This window comes from Podarcis melisellensis (assembly GCF_964234715.1).
Source record: "Podarcis melisellensis genome assembly, chromosome: 3".
Taxonomy (NCBI): Eukaryota; Metazoa; Chordata; class Lepidosauria; order Squamata; family Lacertidae; genus Podarcis; species Podarcis melisellensis.
Genome location: NC_138530.1, coordinates 25,929,049 through 25,949,068, shown reverse-complemented (window position 1 = coordinate 25,949,068; position 20,020 = coordinate 25,929,049). Strand labels below are relative to the sequence as shown.

Below are 20,020 nucleotides of genomic sequence, written 5' to 3'. Positions count from 1 at the left end.
AGGGTGCCTGCACCAAATATCAACAGGGCGCATGCCAACATGTGGGTGGTGACAGCTCCCAGCTCTGGAACGCCCTTCCTTCAAAGCCAAAGCAACTCTCAGAGGCAATGTTGAAAAGCATCTTCTGCAGCACGCACTTAGCAATCTGGGAACAGCGCAATAATATCCTCATAGCAGTTTTTATCTCTGAAGACTTTGAATTGGTACCCTCTGTGAGTTATAAATTTAATAAAACAAAAGCATTTTTTAAAAAGAAAATCTCTTTATTTAGATAGAAATATCAGCTTTTAGAGTGCTTTATTTCCCCCACTCCCTTCCCCCAAAACATCTGCAGCCCGCAGTATCGTCTCCTTTTTTTCTCCCTCTGGCAAAATTACCAACATGTTTTAAGTACCAATGGCAGAGCTACCATGATTTTTATGGACTTAAGCAGTTGGTAGGCCTACAACCCACCTGAAACAGCTTCTTAGTGAACAATCTGTTTGAAAAGAGTGATTGTTTTCCAGGAAAGGACAGCCATCTTCTTGTGGACAGCCCATACATGTAGTCAGAAACTTGCCCACAGCAAGTGCCATGGAATTCAAAATGGTAGAATGCTGTTGCATATGGAAGGCTTCCACTGCGCTTCTTGGTGAAGCAATTTAAGATGACCCCATTCCAAATCTAAGCACGCCAATTTGGAGGCTCTCTCCTCCTTAGGAGGGATGCACATAGGCAAGACACAAACACACATTTATTGGGTGTTTCTGAATGAAGAAACAGGGCGGCAGTGGAATCTAGGAGGCGGCAAAACGACATTTTTCAGAATTAACATGCACATGCAAATAGATTGTGTTGTACACAATTCCATTTTGCAGGTGGGATCCTGCACGGTTCAGCATTCCCACATGAAAAAAGAAAAAGCCAAAACAAAACACCACAACTGTCTTTTCCCATTAAAAAAATCCCTTCTTCTTCAGCTCGGCAGGGAGGGCCAGCACTAATGCTTGATATGTTAGCTTTCCATGGTGACAGAATCACAGAACTGTAGAGTTGGAAGGGACCTCAAGGGCCATCTAATCCAACCGCCCCCGCCCGGCAATGCAGGATTCTCAACTAAAGCATCCATGACAGATAGATGTCCAACCTCTGCTTAAAAACCTCCAAGGAAGGAGAGTCCAAGGAGGTTCTGAAATGGGAAAGCATCCCAAAGGTTCCCCACCTGCAATCTGAGATGAGACAGGTAATGAATTCCATAGCACTTGATTTTTATCTGCCTCTACAGATGAGACCTAAAATAGCCTAAACAGGAATGTGGCAGCTTTGTTAAATATATATATATATATATATCTCCAAACATTTATATCTGCACACTTAGTCAGCATCTTCTTGCCTTGCTGCAAGTCCAACTACTAAAGCAATCATGATCGGGCTGAGAGATATCCTGTCTTGTAGTGACTTAAAACATATAATTCACTGGAGGTTAGAGTTAGTGCTTTAAAACAAGCATTGCCAACCAACGTGCACAAGATAAGAGTAGCCGGACTGCCCTCTTCCATCTTCTGACAGATGTTAGGCAATCATTCTGGAGTTACATTACATGATGCTATGTACGCCCCCCTCACTCAGCAAACATACAGAGATATACATGTTACATGTCAAGTTTTGCAGAAACACCATAGCATTTTATTTAGCATATGTTATTAATAAGTTATTCTTCTCCCCATTCCCCAACCTCAGCTGCGTCTAGCTTAGGGAAGGAGTACATTGACACTATAAAAAGAGGGGGGGCTATTTCCAGCTGGCATATGCAAGAGGAGCTTGGCATGTACAACAGGAGTGCCGCACTTCCGTCATGACTTACAAGAGAAACACAAAAAGTGCATTCCATTATACGTAATCCCCAAGTGCCCAAACCAGATGGGATCACAAACACAGGTCGCCACCAAAAACTTCCAGTTCTGTGTTGAGCTCCCCGTTCCCATGCATTCGCCACCCCAATCCCAAACGGCTGCCAAAAAATGAAAAGTGGGGTGAGGAAATGTACAGCATTGTTTCTCCAAAACAGAACAAAGACAGAGAGTGGGGCATGATCAGCATCACATCTCATCCTGGCCAAAAAGGACTCCTAAATACAGTGCCCATCAGTGTAGACCACACCTTAGTTTGGCCTAGTCCTCAATTCTGGCTGAAACTGTTCTCTCTTTGATGCCTTTCCAGTCTCCAACTTTATTCATCCTTGCCCAGAAGATCCGAGAACCTTTATGATGGCAGCCAGCCAAGAAAGGTATCTGTAAACATGGGCAGTGAAGTCGTCACACCTTATCACTTTGTTAATTCCGCCCAGTCGATGGGGGCAAAAAAGGGGTGGGATTTTATGTCTTCAACTCCGGCGATTCCAGCACCAAGACGCTCCACAGCGTTGAACTGCAAAAGCTTAAGGCAAAATATACAGAGTTAGTATGAACCATAGGAATAAAAGTGCTCAGCAAGCATACCAGAACGGACTTGGTACAGTCCGTGAGATTGTGTTTATGATTGTATCATTGCTGTAAGCTTCCCAGAGATCTTAGCTATTGAGCAGCATACAAACTAGGGAAGGCATTCAACAAATGGGGAACTAGAATAAATAAGGTCCCATCAAGGATCACTTCCAACTGGGCAACTCCCAGTGGCAGCGGCACCAACATGTGCTCTGCCCATCATAGGGCCTGAGATGGCTGGTAATGGAGAAGATACTTTGGTCCCAAGCTATTCAGGGGCAACTTCTAATTCCTTCCCTGAATTGCTACTGTCTTTGCCCTAGCCAACTAGTTTTGCATTTTTTTCTTTCTTCCATTATATCTGAGCCCTTCTTAAGCTTCACTCTGTTGGTACCTGCCTGCCTCTCCAGTTCGTAGGGCAATTCCACACACTGTGTGGCAGCAGACACCAAGTGCTGGCTCAACAGGCAGCCACTGCCAGTCTTGGTCCCCCATCCCTGATTATGATGAACATACCAATTACAACCTTAACGAACTTCATTCTTGTTGCAGCCACACTTTTAGGTGTATGTTTCAAAATGAGGGAAGAGGAGAGTAATGTGCAAAGGAAGTCTTGGTAATCTTTAGAAACTAGTGATGCTCTAAAACCAAGTCTAAAGAAAATGGAGCAGCTGATTGCCAGAATTATGAAAACTAAGCAGCTTGTTTATTTTGCATTGAAGAACTTACAATATATTCAAAAGGGGGGGGGGGAGCTGAATATATGTAGAAAGTGAAGCCAGCTCTTCATATCTGCAAATTCTGATGGAGAATGATTGCTTGAAAGGAAGTAACCAGCAAAGAGGCAGGAAAATATTTACCAAGGATAAAGGAGCTGAAGTTTACATTTTGCCATCTTATGAGACTGTCGCATTCTAAATAAACAGTTCAAAAGAATAAATTCGTTTCTGGGTTTCCTCTAAAGGACTGACTCCTGTATAATGCAACTCTCTACATCCCATTGTCATTTAGTAGTGCTCTGTATTCTTCTGGGCGGTGCGTCTTCAAATGCATACAACCCCATAATCAAAGTGAGAAATTTCCCCATAAAATGTATTCATTTGCACATCTTAAGTTGGCTCTGCCACTTAAAATCTCTCAAACCTCTCACTTGGTAGAGATAACTCGGAGAGCAAAAACAAGCCTCTCCTTTGTGAATATACATGAGCCGACAGAAAAACAGTGGCAGGCATTGCCATTCTGCTGTCCTTCCTGGAAAACGGAACAAGTGACAGCAGGTGGGAAAGTTAAGTGCAAAGAAAATTATGCTCTGAAGCTTTCTCCCCTTTCTGCAAGGAGAGAACTATAATCTTGGAAAGCAAATGCAGAATAAATTGTGCTGGATCTACACGGCTGGGAAACACACGGGTTTATTATGCTTTGCCGAGACAACCTTTGAGAAAGATCTTGTAGACAAAATGCCAGTCAAGTCAACCTTTCCAAACTTCATCTAAAAAGATTTAGACACCCAAATATAAATAATAATACCCCTGAATTACAGAATACTTAGTTGGCTAAGGGGGGGGGGTGATTTATTTATTTTTTTAATGAGGTCACTGGTTTTGGAAGCTGTGTCATGAGACACATTTGGCATAGCATCTGCACACTGTTCCTCTCCTAGGTATTCTGCAACGGGCTGACCCAAGCAACCCTGCGAGGGGATGGAAGAGGAAAATTACAATGACAAATGACCAGCCATGCCAAGAGCCCCTTTTTCCTTTTCCTGACTAAGCTTCCTCAAATATGAATGGTAGTTTCCTTGGATAGACACACAACAGAAGGTTGATTTACTAGCCAATGGGGCGTACCCTTCGACCCAAAAGTCAGCCACGTGCAGCCTAGGGCTGGAACGCTTCCTCTAGGACACGGGTGACTTTGAACTTGGAGAGGAGGGAAATAGCAAATGACCTGGCTTAAGAGGTCCCACAGGAGCTGAGCACTGCTATGTGTTGCTTTAATAAAGGTCTCCAAGATGCCAGTGGTAAAATTCCATTCATTTTCAATCTCTGTGTGTGCAGAGGGGAAGCACTCAGCCTTCTGTGAGATTTTATGTACTGGATGAGCATAGTTATGAAGTATTACATTCACTCTGGTACAGTGGACAGGCTGCTATTGGTAGCTGCAGTAATATTGTTTACTTTACTGCTGCTATTAATGTTATAATTATTGTTTCAGTTTTTTACACACCCTTCATCATACGGTCTCAGGGCAGGTTACAAAAATGTCATCACCATCATCATGTTGTTGCTGCTGTTGTTGTTGTTGTTTGTATCCTGCCCATCTGACTAGGTGGCTCAGTCAATATTCAGTATTAAATTCAGTATTAAACAGTTCAGTTCAATATTAAAACAGTTTAACTCATACGAAAGGTGCAGGACTAGGGAGAGCCTGAAAATATATATGTCGGGTATCAAAGGGGTGGATCACCCACCGTGGATCAACTATTAAAGACCTATTTTTTTAAATAAAAACCAACACCTGATTTTCGCAGTAAATTCAGGCCACAGTTATACTTGCCAGGACCACGGCTGTGAAGGTCCCTTATGCCAAACCCTCAACAACTCTTTAACCTCTTTCCAAGATGAACCACCTTCACTTACAAAAAGGTTCAGGAAATGCATGTCCATTTGCAGCTCTACACATGTTTATGGCTATGTGACTTTGCAGGCCATCCTTGTTAATCATTCATTTCTCAGCTCTTGGCTACGCTCCCCACCCCCACCCCCAAAGAATCACCAGCTGGCATGTATGTGTGTAGAAATCGCATATACAAATTCTCCAGGAATGTACCTGTTGAAGGAGTGATCTTGCCTCTTCTGAGATGTGATCTGGCACGTTCAGACAGGTGTGGGTATTTATTCCTGCTGGGTGGCACTCCAGCAGAGTCTATAGCAAACCAACAAGAAACATGATAATATTGTTAATGTATATAGTGATATAATGATGTAAAAGAAGAGCAATCTGCTACAGAACCTCTGCACATGTGTCTCCCAAACAGTTGGCTTTGGGAGCTTGGTCTGCTGAGAGCTCAATGTGCATGCTCAGAATCTCATTTTACATTCAGAGATGGAGAAGGACATCTTAGTATGCCATCGTGAATCAGGTTCACGGTTTAGCTCTAACCAGCAGAAGGACTGAGGAGAAGCAGAACAGCCCTCATTTCCTCTCCTAGCACCTGCACATGTTAAACCATGGTTTGGCTTAGTGTGGCACGCAAACCAGATTACTGTCTTGCCTTTATCTGTTCTCTTCCTTCCTGGACTTCTACAAAGTCCCCAAAATACAAGAGTCAACATAACAAAATACAGGAGTTAACATGATATATCAGCAGACTGTGTACAATAGTCAGCCTAGAAGCCTGCAACCCTAGTTTACATCCTGCAACAAACATTCATTGTAAATTTTGCTCCCGTATGATACCTTTTCAAGAAGAACGTAACTTTTTTATTGTCCCTGGAAAGACTTTTGGTGCCATGAATCTTACCAGAATGGTCCGTTGTGAATGTAATTAACAGTGTCTACATTAACACAAGCAATGCTTTATTTTGCCCCTAGAATACTGCATCCGTAGTGAGATGATCTAGCATCATCTGTTTGTCAGAATGCCTTTGCCTGTTGAAGAGTTCTGTGCAGTACAGAAGTATGCACCCTGCACTTCAGGTACTCTCAATAAAGAGATTGCTGATCTTCTCACAGTTTCTGTTATTTGCTATGCCCCTTTTGCTAAATAATGGTCAGAATGACTCACCTTCCCCGTCAGAAGTTCAAAGAGCAAAGCACCTAGACTCCACCAATCGCAGGCCTCCGTTTCTTCAAAGACAACGCCAACTTCTGAATGAAAGACATTTGCAATGAAAATCCAAGCGATGTGTGCACCTTGAAACTTGCATTTACAAGGAGACACAGATGCTGGTGGAGCATATCTGAAGCTAAGCCCTTCAGACAACCTAGTGCATAGACACGCATCATTACAGACAAAATGATTTACTCTTCAGTTTGGAATGTCAACAGAGGCTGCTGCTCCCTCCTAAACACCTCCTCCCCCCACCCACACACCTTGAATGGCTTTAAAAGAGCATTAGACAAATTCACAGAGGATGAGGCTATCAATGGCAGCTAGCCACAATGGCTATGTTCTCTTCTCACTGTCGGAGGAGTTATGCTTCAGAATACCAGTTGCTGGGAATCACAGATTGGCAGAGTAATATTGAGCTCAGGTCCAGCTTGTAGGGCTTCCCCCAGGAATCTGGCTGGCCACTGTGAGAATAGGATGCTGGACTCGATGAGTCACTGGCCTGATCCAACAGACTCTTCTTATGGGTTTATGTCAGTTGTCTCCACCGCAAATCTTTATGAAGAGGGATGAATTCCCCTGGCACATTGAAGGAAAGAGCATGCCCACTACAGCATATCACAGTGTCCTGGGTGCATGAGTGTCTCTTTACACGAACGCGGAACTGGTAGTTTGTTGCCTTAATCTTGGTTAGCACTGCCCTCGCCCCACACTAAATACAGCAGAACCATGGTATATTATCAGTCTTTACATCAAGGGTGGGGAACCTATGGCCCTCCAGATGTTGCTGGATTCAAACTCCCAACAGCTTGGGGTGGTGCGAGTTGAAGTCCAACAACATCTGGAGGTGGTTAGCAAAAACAAAAACAAAACCCCACTTTGTGAAGTTTAAGCTGTGCCCTCTGGATGTTGCTGGTCTCCCAACATCCTTGACCACTGACCATATTAAAGGTAAAGGTAAAGGTACCCCTGCCCGTACGGGCCAGTCTTGCCAGACTCTGGGGTTGTGCGCCCATCTCACTCAAGAGGCCAGGGGCCAGCGCTGTCCGAAGACACTTCCGGGTCACGTGGCCAGCGTGACATCGCTGCTCTGGCGAGCCAGAGCTGCACACGGAAACGCCGTTTACCTTCCCGCTAGAAAGCGGTCCCTATTTATCTACTTGCACCCGAGGGTGCTTTCGAACTGCTAGGTTGGCAGGCGCTGGGACTGAACAACGGGAGCGCACCCCGCCACGGGGATTCGAACCGCCGACCTTTCGATCGGCAAGCCCTAGGCGCTGAGGCTTTAACCCACAGCACCACCCGCGTCCCATATTAGATGAGCCTGATTGGAGCTGTAGTCCAACAAGTTCTGGAGGGCCCACATTGGCTACAACTGGTTTAGACATTCAGGTGAACCGCCCAACCAGGTTTACATGACACAGTAGTTGCACAGGGCCAGTATGGGGACAACTCTTGAGAATACAGTGGGAATGTCTGCTCAAACGTGTGCCAACACTGAACCGAATGGGTTCAGCTCTTCCACACATGAGCAGGACGGGGACTAGTGTCTGTTGCAACTCCCAGCTGTTTTGTTCCAACAAACCATAGCTACAGACCATAACTACATAAGCATTATCGTTCAGTCCTTTTAGACTAGCATCCTTCTATACATTTTTCTAAAAAACCTGATTGGTATAAAAAAAATATGCATCTGTGCTGTATGTATCTTTTGTAATTTACAAACAAGTAAAAGCTGTATTCAAATAACCACTTAATGCCCTTTCTAAAGAGCCAAGGCCAATGTTAGCCACCCACAAAGTAGTGAAATCAAATAAGGCTGCAGTCCTAAGCACAGCTATGTAGGTGTGAGTCCCATTAACCTCTGTGGGCCCCACTCAGCAGAATAAGGCTGATTACCAGATTTTGTCAGTAAAGTAATACAGAATTCATTGTGCAGAGGGAGGTCCCCCATAAGACCTTACAATCCTGAGTCTTAACTACCAGTACACACTCGGTGAGGCTTCGCCAGGCTGCAACATCAGAATGCTGTGTGTATTACTTCTGAGCAGACATGCATAAGATTGCACTGGAAGAATCCAAACCTTTGCATGTTTACTCAATGGAAAACCCCACTGAGTTCAGTTAACATTCAAGATAAGCATGCAGATTTGCAGCCTTGAAGATCTTAGATGTTTTGGCCAACTGGGTAGTCGCTCTTCGATATAATTTTATTTTACCCTTCCATCCCTCAATATCTTCATTCTCCCTGCTTTGCCTCTCAGAGCAGGCTGTTTCCACATTCAGAATTAAAGTGAGAGACTTTCAATAATCAAGGAGACAGAGGCAGATAAACATTTGCCATATTCTCTCCCTTCCTTTGAATGGGTCACACAATGGCCACAACAACCTATTGATAGTAATAGACCTGTTATATCACATCAGTAAGGTTACCTTTTCTCTCAATAAGGGGAGAAGAAGAAAAATCTAGAAAACTATAGACTGTGTTGTGATTTCACATAAGTTGTCCAAGCAGCTAATGCCATTCTGCATGACAAAATTGCTCTCCCCAGCCCCCCCCCCAGCTTTAATGTTGCAGTAAATCTAATCCCAATACTCATTCTTAATAATGAAGCCATTTCGTTCACATCACCCAAGTCATTTACACAACAAATGGCAGCGACATACAAGCTTAAGTGACCAGTTGCTTTGCTTTCCTATCCCTGCAATTTGCTCCAACAGGTCTCTCCACTTAGTGGATGCAAGCCATTCAGGAGTCATTCAGGGAAGAACATGGGGCAATCTGGATTGAGAAGCAGGGGAAGATGCCATACTGCAAATCAGGTCATTGCTCCACCTACCGAACCCACACTGTCCTTGTTCTTTGGACAGCCAACTTGGAGCTGTTCCTCAGCCTTGATTTTGATTTTCCCCACCCAGACGTCACAATGTGCTGAATTTGTCATCAGTTCATCATGCCAGGAATTCTCCCGATTGCAAGTCCTCTTCGGACTTTGTCTCCAACTAGCTGTGCTTCTTCCAGCTCCTCCCTTAATTTTCATCGGACAAACACTTTTGCAACTTCTTTTTTAATCCACGTTAACCATCAAAATGTTTCCTGCAAATTTTGTACTCAATTATCTTTCTCATATGCATGTGTGTCCAGGAAGTTCTGACAAGGAAAGTCTGAAAAATGCGAAGCATTTCATTTCAAAACATACAAGCATCTGCATTCTGCTTTGTGAAATAAAAATTAAAAACCCCTGTGCCCTTTAAGACAAAGACTAACAGCAATAGAAGGAATCCTTTTTCTTCCTGTTAGCTGGCCTCAGGATGGATTTAAAACTTCCTCTAAAGCCATCTGGCAATATAAAAAGGACAAAGTTGTTTTAGTGCCGTGTTATCAAAGATGATAAACACTCACTCCTAGCCTGCCCTTTAGCTCCTTTCAATTATATAGAAGAGCAACTACCCCACCCCAAACCATAGAACTCCTACATTCAGGTCTTGTGACCTAATAAGTGGCTCCCTTTGAGAACTACGGCTTCATTTTAAATGTGGATTGCACTTTGTTCCTGGTGCCTTGAAAAATACAAAAAGAGTAATTTGCTGTATGCAATGTTTAAGAATACAGCACTTAGAATCCATTTGCTTTTCCGACAATAACAGTGTGGAATTCGTAGATCGAAGATCAACCATGCCAAACCAATATTTGGACTCTCCAGTGCTCACACAAAGCTTCCCTGCCAATGGGCTCCCCCACTCATTTCAATGGAGGGTCAATTCTCTACACACAGAACTGGCTCTCTTTACTGAGGCTCCACATGCACCTAGGTCTCTGGATTATCCACCTCCCCTCTAAAAAATATTTCTATGCAAACAGAACTCCATTTTCCCCTACAACTTTTCTTTCTCTGAAGTGCCGAAACGTGCGAGTCAATATGACTTAACTTAAGGGCACAAAGGTTTGTTGTTCAGCAGCAACAAGCCCTAAAATGTATCGCAACAGAGTTTTGAAAGGCATTACTTGGTAAGGGCCAAGGATATCTCACCTGACCTGATGTGTCAGTTTCTAAACACGTGATGTGCTGATACTCAACCTTGCCCTGAAATACAAGCCCACTGAACTGGAAGCCCTATCTCATAATCCTAGATGTATAGAGAATAGCTGAGGGTGTTCAGCAGGGAGGAGGGGGGTGGTACATACATCCAGAAAGGAGCTTTTCCCCACCTAGCTGACAGGTGACAGAAAAAGGTCTCAGCTAAAACTGATGATGCTAATAATCCAGGGAACAAGGGGAAGAATCATAGCTGAGTAGTAAAGCACACATCGCGCATGCAGAAGCCCCTAGGTTCAACTCTTCTTATCTCCAATTAAAGGGACAAGTGGCAACACTGGAAAAGGACTTTCCCAGGGATCTCAGATTATTCCATTCAGTACTATGGCAGATGGAGCACTGCTATGACTCCGCATTGTATGTGGTACCCTGGCTTCTGATACCTGACAGGTATCTTTTTAGGACCTGCCTTGTTTTTGTCATTTTGTTCTAAATTGTTTTTAATATTTTGAAATACGGTGCTTCGATATTAATATTGTGTTTCAATTGTTGTAAGCCTCCCTAGGGAACTTAGGGTGAAAAGCAGGTAATAAATGATAATAAGAAGAATTTCTTTCACATGACAAGTGTCCTGATATTGACAGCAAGATCCTCTCTTGGAACAAATTAAGCGGTGATGTTCAGATTGAGGGTAGCCTTGACCAGGCTATAGCTCCTTGAAGATAAGAACAAAAGGATCAGCTAGCCTCCCCCAAACCAAGTCCCCAAAATACAGTTTTATAAACTTTGTATTGTTTGTGAGCTAGCAGCAGCTTATACCTTTTGCCTTGTTTTGCTGCCAGTGACTCAGCGTTCAAAACTCCCATTGTTCTAGGCGCGTTTTGCGACAGGGAATTTCATAAACGCGAGCAGTTTTATAGCTCTGAGTGCAGTACTGCGCCTCAGATTTCAGATTCAAGTTGCCGCTGTTACTTGGAAGTAAATCCCAGTCAAGTTCAATGGGGCTTCCTCCCAAGTAAAACATGAATAGATTGGGGACCTGAAAACTTTCTTTTCTTTTAACCCCAACATGTTAACCCCAACATTGTTTAATGTACTTTTAATGTATGATGTGCTTTTAATTTGAAATATACTAGCCAGTTAGTTATGATGGTTCAATTAGTGCATGTTAAAGCATTATCTACCTCAGACTCTCACAGGGATGCTTAAAATCCAAACAAATTTTGGAGTGGGATCATTGAAGGACCCTTAAGTCTTAGGTTTGCAAACTGGACACTCAAGGTGGGCGTCTCTGCCATCAGTTGTATAGGCCTTTAATACAGTGGTGCCTCGCAAGACGAAAAGAATCCGTTCCGCGATTCTCTTCGTCTAGCGGTTTTTTCGTCTTGCGAAGCAAACCCATTGACAGCTTAGCGGATTAGCGCTACAGCGGTCTAGCGGCTTCTAGCGATCAGCTGTTAAGCGGCTTAGCGGCTTAGGAAAAGGGCGAAAAAAGCGGGGGGAAACCGCGGGGACTCGCAAGATTTTTTCGTCTTGCGAAGCAACCCCATAGGGAAATTCGTTTAGCGAAGCGTCTCCAAAACGGAAAACCCTTTCGTCTAGCGGGTTTTCCGTCTTGCGAGGTGTTCATCTTGCGGGGCACCACTGTATGTGTTAATTGTGGCACCAAAAAGATATATTTGTATGAAGGAAAGGGGGTGTAGGGAGAACCCAGGGCTTGTCTGCAGAGTGAAAGGAAAGGAGGACCTTTTTCTGCCTCCTCACTTCCAGCCACTCTCTGATGACTACAGAAGAGACCCTTTAAAGAAGATTAGTTTGTTTTCTGAAGACTTCAGATGAGGACTAGACCATGTGAAAAATGAACATAAGATTTAAGCTGCAGTTCATTCATTTTCAGCTTTGTATTCTTGTTATAAAAAGTATGCCTAGACATTCCATTGTTGTGCCCATAACCTAGGTTTAAGGTGTCATTTAGCTCCTAGCTTTCATATCTGAGTTTCTAACACTGCAATGACTCTCTAAAATCCAAGATCATAATGTTGACGGGGGCGGGGAACGGTTGCAGGAATATGTCAATAACAGAAGGCGATCATTTGCATTTCAAAATTTATCTTTCTTGCTCAATTAGACCAAAACATGTTGATTTAAAAGGTTTGTGTGTGAGAGTGTTTGTGTTTCTTTTTTCAAACTTATTTATAGAGCAGAATAATGGCCCCCCTGCTAGCTTGGCATTTGCTCAAAATTTTCGGTCCCTGCAAATCGAATGTTACTGGAATTTTTCCCTCAGCTCTCCTCCTCCTCCTCCCCTCCCCACTCACCCCTCCTCCCCCTTTCAAAATACCAAGGCACATTAACCAAGAGATAAAAAGATCAGTTGCTGATATTACAAAGCACAGGGCAGGTGGTTAATGTTTTTTTAGCACAAATATGTGATAAGGATTCCCAGGGGACACTGGGAGCAAAGGGGTGTTTAAACAGAAGTGAAACATTTGCATCATGAGTTCAGGACAACTTTGCCCTTTTATCCAAACACCACCCACATACATAGTTATGCTTACATTAATTTATATATATATAGTGGATTTCTTATTCTTTCTTTAAAAAATGAATGAACAGCAAGCATTTTGGGAGCTACCGGTGTAAACTCTCATGCACTGGTTACTAACTAGCTATTAGGAAATTAAACCTGCTCAGACCACAGGCCATCCACTCTGGTGTTGTCTTTCCTGATAAAACTCTAGATTGTTCAACCAGAACATACGTGCTCTAAAATACTACGATATTATGTGTCAATAATATAGGGTTGTATTCAACCCAGTGCTAAGGAGAAAGTTCTGTCAGTGGAAGGATTCATTGGACAATGGGAGGTTATCCCCCTCCCCTTCTCCCAGGCACCCCTAAATCAGTTCTGGGGTTTCCCCAACTCTCCAGAACAGATATGGGGATAGTGCTATGGGGACAGGGGGAGGAAGGAGGGGGCTCCAGCGCTAATCCTTGCTCTAGTGCAAATATTTTGTTGAATACCTCCCACAGCCCACAATACCCCCTGCTTTGGCTAATCAGCAGAAGTAACTGAGGCTGCGTTCACAAAGCAGTTTATTCTGTTTCCCTGACATTTGCCTAGCGGTTAATTTCCACTTTATATCTGAGCTTCCACACGACATAGAAGCCGCGTGTTATTTGCAAACGGAATTTTCCCTGGGAACAAAAAAAAGGGAAGTGAGTGCCAGACTTGTGCTATATTCTGCTATATCTCTGGAGGTTGCTTTTATGTCTCGTGAAAGCTCAGATACGATGTGGAAATTAACAGTTATGAGAAATGTTAGGAAAAGATAATAAATGTAAATGCAGCCTGAGACTACTGTTGCTTTCCCTTACCTCTTCCTTTCTCTCCCTCTCCGTTGTGTTATTGATTGGTCACAACCGATCTGCGTTTTAAGAAATATGGAGCTGTTTTGTTTTCTGTGCCTTCCGCTCCGTATCGCTAGCCGACGGTGCAAAGGATGGAGAAACCCTCTAGATAATGTCATCAGGGCACTGAGTAAGTTGTGCTATACATTCTGCAGGCAAGGAGGGCAACACATGAGTCCATGAGGCTGCATCCTGCGTCAATCATACGCTCAGAAGACTTGTGGGAATTATGGAATCATAAACTGAAAGATATGACTAGCGTGCGTCTATCAATTTCAGTGGGTCTATTCTGAGCAGGATTAGCGGACTACAACCCTATTTTTGGCACCGGCATTTCTTACAATATATAGTTCTGCTCTTATGATTGTAAGCCTTTGGGCACAGTTGTGTGTTTTATAATTTTCATACGCAGCCGCCTTGCTTTTTATGGAGATAAAACGTATTATTAAATGTTCTTCTTCTTTATTTTATTAATTACCAGGATGGATTTTGGAGTCAATCATTCCTATTATGCTACGGAATATAGTGAATTTTTTAAAAAAATCTGACTTTTGTTTGGGCAGCACGCCTTTTTTGCTTTGGCGAGTGCTTTACTTGGAGAGCTTCTGCAAATAGCATTATAGTTATTTATTTCAGCTTAAACTTCTTTACGTAACCTGTCCTTGGGACTCTGGGAACTAAAGGGATGGCCTGATATGTGATAGTACTAGAATACTCAGAAACTCACACAGCCGACAGAGCAGATGAGCACAAGCAATTACAACAAAGCTCCTCTATATCTAGATCTGGAGCACTGGGGGGAAATGCTAGCTCCCCCCCCCCTTGACCACAGAAATCAGTTAATGGTAGGTTGCCACCTACTGGCCAACTTCAAGAAAGAATTCCCCTGGCAAAAGCTGTTTGAGGGCCGAAGCAGATGCTACCAGCAAATGAATATTTTGGGTTTGGTCGTTCCACACACACACACACCCTCCAAGCCAGAGGGCTGCTTTGTTTATGGAAAAGCAACCAAGGGAGGGGGGCTTGACCCTTTCCCTGCCGACTGCTTTCCCACTCCCACTTGCTACCTTCCAAACACTCCTGTCTTGAAAAGCAGCTGGAAGCGGCACTTTTGGAGCACAGAAATGGCAGGCATGGAAAAGATTAAAATGGTGCACATTTGAAATTCGGTTCACCTCACTGTGGTTTTGAGCTGCAGCCAGCTCAAGGTTTTTTTGTTTTTTGGTACATGGAATATTGGTCCCCTAAAAGTGGATTTTATTTAATGGGCATTTTAAAAGACAAGTTGGAGAAATAAATCGTGGCCTGTTTCTCTCCACATTGTCTCTTTTCTCCAGGATCAGGAGACAAACTATTTTTAAAAAGGCAAAAGGGGCTGGGCTGAAACAGAAGCATCAACCCTGCAGTCCATGTGTCCTGGGGCTTTGCCCCCAAGCGGGTTGCAGGAAAAAAACTGCAGAACCAGTGTGTCGTTGCACAGTGTTGGGTATGTTCTTGAAGGCCAAACAGGGGCCTTTTCATCTGCCAGGGAACTGTTTTGCTGTATCAAACCAAAGTGCATCTCACCCAGCATACTGCTTCCAGTAGAGGTCAGCAGTGACTGCCTTTCCATTTGTTCCCAGAATCAGATGTTTGAGGGTATACTGCTTCTGGACATGGAGGTTCCGTTCATGCCACATAGCCATGAATGTATGACCCTGTTTAAAGACACCAAAGCCAGTACAACGTCCCAGGACGTGCTTTGGCATATAACCACAACATACATCAAATGAGACCATCGCTCCATGTAGCTCAGTATTGTCTACAACTGAGATGGCATACTGTGCATCTGTGCTCCTATGGGACAAGGTCCTTCCTGGCAAGCCAACCACTGCCTTCAATTTCACATACTTTGCACATCCTTGATTGCAACAACCCTGACTCCTGCATTGCAGGGGGCTGGACTAGGTGGCCATTGGGATCCTTTCCAACTCTACAATTCTGTGCCTTGGGGAGTTTTTATAATTTGCTTTGTTGCTAAGGTCTGAACTGCTTTGGTATTTCTTTTTCCTTCTGCAAACAAAAAAGCAGCATAGAAATCTATTTAACAAATTGCATGCCTCTGCAAAAAATACATTGACTGGAAGTGCATTGGCTCAAATGGAGAAAATGCCTTACATTCGATAAAGGATGTGGTCCAGTCCCTCAAATTAGGAAGGGGTGGATGGGGTAGAAAAGTCAGGGGAAGCTCGACACAAGACCCCCAGCCTCACCCCTCTTCTGCTTTACCCCACACGAGAGGCAGCTCTTCTTGCTAATTCCTCTGTCAGCTGGGGAGTCTCAAAGCATCTTTTCTCAACTTGGAAAGATGCCCTAGGATGGAACTAAAGAGCCCTTGGAGTAGCAGACAATCACTTCACCTTTTTTCCCCCCGTGTGACCATTCATGCTGCGTTGCCACCTGCATTCATCCTTTTCAACCATGGAGCCAACATATATCCACACAGCATAAATCCAGGCGAAAAAGATGAGGGGAGTTTGAGGGCAGAAGTTAAGCATGGCAAAGAGCACGGGGATGCTCCTGGCAAAAAATGGCAACCCAGCATTGACTCCTTCCTCTCCCCTGAAACGAGAAGTAAATGATGCATCATCATCACTTCCCCCAGTCATTTCACTGGCTGTGTTTGGGAGGGGAAAAATGTGAGGTGATGACCATCATCTCACGCCTTATTACTTCACATTATATAGCGAGAAGAGTAAACCTGGCATAGGACTGCCATCTTCAGTACCTGCCCCCTATTTTTTCCCCTCGTCTCATCAGGGCAGGCTCCAGATTCGGGACAGTCCTTAGCAAAGTGCACTCTGGTGGCCCTATTATGTAGGCAGGTCTTGACAGGTAGGAAGCAGTGCTAAGTGACTCGGAGTCATTTCATAATTCCCCACAATGCCCCGAGAGCAATGCTTCATTTAAGGTCGCTGTGAGAAATCAAAATGGCGGCTCCCAGACCTAATTGCCCAGTGCTGCTTGGACTGCTTTTCTTGTTGTTTTGAAGTAGAAGGTAGGACAGGAATAAGTGGTGGACCCTGCTTAGGGCAGAGGTAGCCAAAATGGTGCCCTCCAGCTGTTGTTAGGACTACAACTCCCATCAGTCCCAACTGGCATGACCAATGAGCAGGGACGGTGGGAACTGTAGTCCAGTGTCTAGTGGGAATCACATTGGCAGCCCCTGCCTTATGTGAGCAATGTCTTTTGTCCTCTTGCCTCAAAATCCACCAGATGTACAACTAAGGACAGCCAAAGCTGTGCCTGTTGCAGCAACCGCCACAGAAGAACACACTAAGTAAATCCTGATTCTACACCATAGCTTAGTTGAATGGGAGCTTTCTTGTAGATCAGCTTTCTCCAACCTGGTACGCTTCAGGACTACAATTCCCATCATCCCTGACCTATGGTCATACGACCTGGGGATGATGGGAGTCCAAAACGCCCAGAGGGCACCACCAAGTTGGGGAAAGCAGCTTTAGATCATCTCCTGCAGCATGAGATGAAGTGCTGCAAGATCCCATCTCTGAAAACAGAAATCAAGATTTAGAAATCCATAAATACTTAAGCAGTTTCTTGCCTTACATCCCCTGCCTTGCTTTTCTTCACAGACCTGTTTATTTATATTGTAAGTCTGCAGATAGGGTTTTGTCACAGTTAATCTTATGTTAGCATATTGTACAGTGCCTTGCTTTAAAAAAAAATGCTTCAGAAATAATAAGATGTTATTATAATATTGAGTGTAGCGAGCTTTCTTGTTTTCTACTTTGCAACAAACAAATGCTCACAAAAGGTTAGCTCCATCTTTATGAAGCCAGTAACCTTTGGAAAAGGCTTGACAGTATTAAAATTCCAAATGATGCTACCTGAAGTATTAGGAGCCAGCAGAAAATATGGACATGGAAAACAGGATGTACGTGTGTGTCTTTGTGTGTGTGTACATGCCAGAGCAGGGCAGAGGTGAGAATTTAAGTCAAACAGCCAGAGCTGTACAATGTGACTATACATATTGGCACGTGCCACTCAAATTCATTCATTCGTGTAAACATTACTGAAAGCAATGCTTCCATATATGACTTTAAGAACTGAAAGTTTGCAAACGCAGTCTGTGCTTTTAGAACTAAGATCAAAGTTCCAGAAAAGAAGGGATTCCTAGCAGCAATGCCTCCTTAACTGCATTACATTTTAGAGGATTAAAAGCAAATAATATGTAGTTCTGCCTATCAAGTTTGCACAGGCACGGGCCAACCCTTTGCAATTTATCAAAAGAGATTATAGTGGTACCTCAGGTTAAGTACTTAATTCGTTCTGGAGGTCCGTACTTAACCTGAAACTGTTCTTAACCTGAAGCACCACTTTAGCTAATGGGGACTCCTGCTGATGCCACGCCGCCAGAGCGGAGCCCAATTTCTGTTCTCATCCTGAAGCAAAGTTCCTAACCTGAAGCACTATTTCTGGGTTAGCTGAGTCTGTAACCTGAAGCGTATGTAACCCGAGGTACCACTGTATGAAGTTTAGTTTTAGAACCCCACTGGCCTACTGAGGCAATAAGATCCCCACTGGCTCTTGCACCTGAGAGAGACCTATCTGATCTAATCTGTGTTAGATTAGCACAATGTGTTTTAAATGTGTTTTGGGAAAATATGACTAGTTCAAAATGCAACAACTGGGATACTGACAAATGTTCATCAAAAAGACTGGTGCTGATACAAACTGCACTGGCCTCCAATTTATTTCTGGGCGAAAGTGCTGGCTGTGACCTAAGAGGCCCCTTGTCTATGTGAATCTGCCAGCCTATTAAGGTTATCTTCTGAAGCTCTTCTCCGAGCATCTCCCTATTCAGTCGTTAGGTGGGGCCTTCTTCCACTGGGGAGCCCTATTTACAGAACAGTCTCCCCATGGATGTTCAGCAGACACTTCCTTGATTAATGTCTCGGGCTGCCTTCATAAGACATAAGAAAAGGCCTGGTGGATCAGGCCAAAGGCCCATGTGGCCAGCATCCTGTGGCCAACCAGATGCCTGTGAAGAGCCCACAAGCAGGACCTGAGCACAAGAGCATTCCCCACCCCCACCCCACCCGTTGTTTCCAGACACTGGTATTCAGAAGCATAGCCTTTACCATCATGAACTTTGTCTAATCCTCTTTTAAAGCCATCAAATTGGTCACCGCCACTGCTTCCTGTGGTAGTGAGTTCCACAGTTTAACTACATGCTGTGCAAAGAAGTACTTTCTTTCACAAAGAAGCATTTCCCAATCTGAAACACCACAATTCTTTAAGCCTTCCTCCTCTGGAGCCCAGCTTACTTGACATGAAAATTTGTCCACACAACGCATATTCTCACCACATTATCTTTAGAACTTTTAAAGGTCACAAAGACATGTCACTGCCACTTCTTGTACACCCCTGGCTACTTGTGTTTGGATGTACTGGGAATCCATGGCACATTCAGCACCACAGAGACACAGTCTACTGGGAACATCTCTTGTGCAAGATAGCACAAGGCGGCACATAATGCATTTTCGACATGTCCCCCAAAGCACGATATATTTTAACAACAACCCCCTCATTTCCATGAATAACGTCAGGGATGGGGAGCCTCAAGCCCTCTAGATGTTGCTAGACTACAATTCCCATCATGCCAAGCCACTGGCCATGCTTACTGGGGCTGATGGGAATAGGAGTTCCAACACCACCAGAGGCACAGATTCCCCATCCCTGGAGTACACATAGATGATGTTTGCACACTCTTAAAAGAACATGGCTTTTCAGAACCTTAATGCATATGTGTTAAATCTACAATTCTCAGTGATATTCTCCAGCTAAACAACGTTCAGTTATCAGCATTTCAGATTCCAAAATAACGTATTAAAAATAAAAATAAAAAAGAGCTAGAAGATGTTGAACAGCTTGTATTCCCAAGGAACAGAGGGTGGGATGGGATGAAAGCTCCATGAGAAAATGAAAGCTGCTAATCTGTTTTCCAAGTGAAACATTTGAGGTGATTGCTCTAACCTGGGGCACAGTACATTCTCTCTATGGCATCGTTGTCACAGGAATCTTCAACCTCACTCCACCTGCTAAAATACGTTAGCTGAATGTGTCCTAAAAACAAAACGACAGGAGAAATCAAAACATTTTTCCCTTCCATTTTCTGCAGAAGTGAACTGTAATTACTCCTTTTGTAGCTAAAAACAGTATCATTAAGAATAATGGCATCATTAAGTACTAGAAGCTATTACTGGGGGTGAATTTGC

General features: G+C 43.7%; 1 protein-coding gene across 3 annotated transcripts in view; it reads right to left on the bottom strand.

The window, feature by feature from the left end:
- Positions 1–242: 242 nt before the first annotated feature.
- The window catches only part of RPS6KC1 (ribosomal protein S6 kinase C1), a 94,413-nt gene continuing 74,635 nt past the window's right edge, over positions 243–20,020 (bottom strand). For all 3 annotated transcript variants that reach the window (XM_081903754.1, XM_081903755.1, XM_081903753.1), the window contains 4 exons: positions 19,779–19,868; positions 6,250–6,332; positions 5,292–5,387; positions 243–2,415 (listed from right to left, as the gene is read on the bottom strand). In XM_081903754.1, the coding sequence (XP_081759880.1) occupies positions 2,305–2,415; positions 5,292–5,387; positions 6,250–6,332; positions 19,779–19,868 (380 nt within the window). In that variant the 3' untranslated portion in view covers positions 243–2,304. The remainder of the gene's footprint in view (positions 2,416–5,291; positions 5,388–6,249; positions 6,333–19,778; positions 19,869–20,020) is intronic.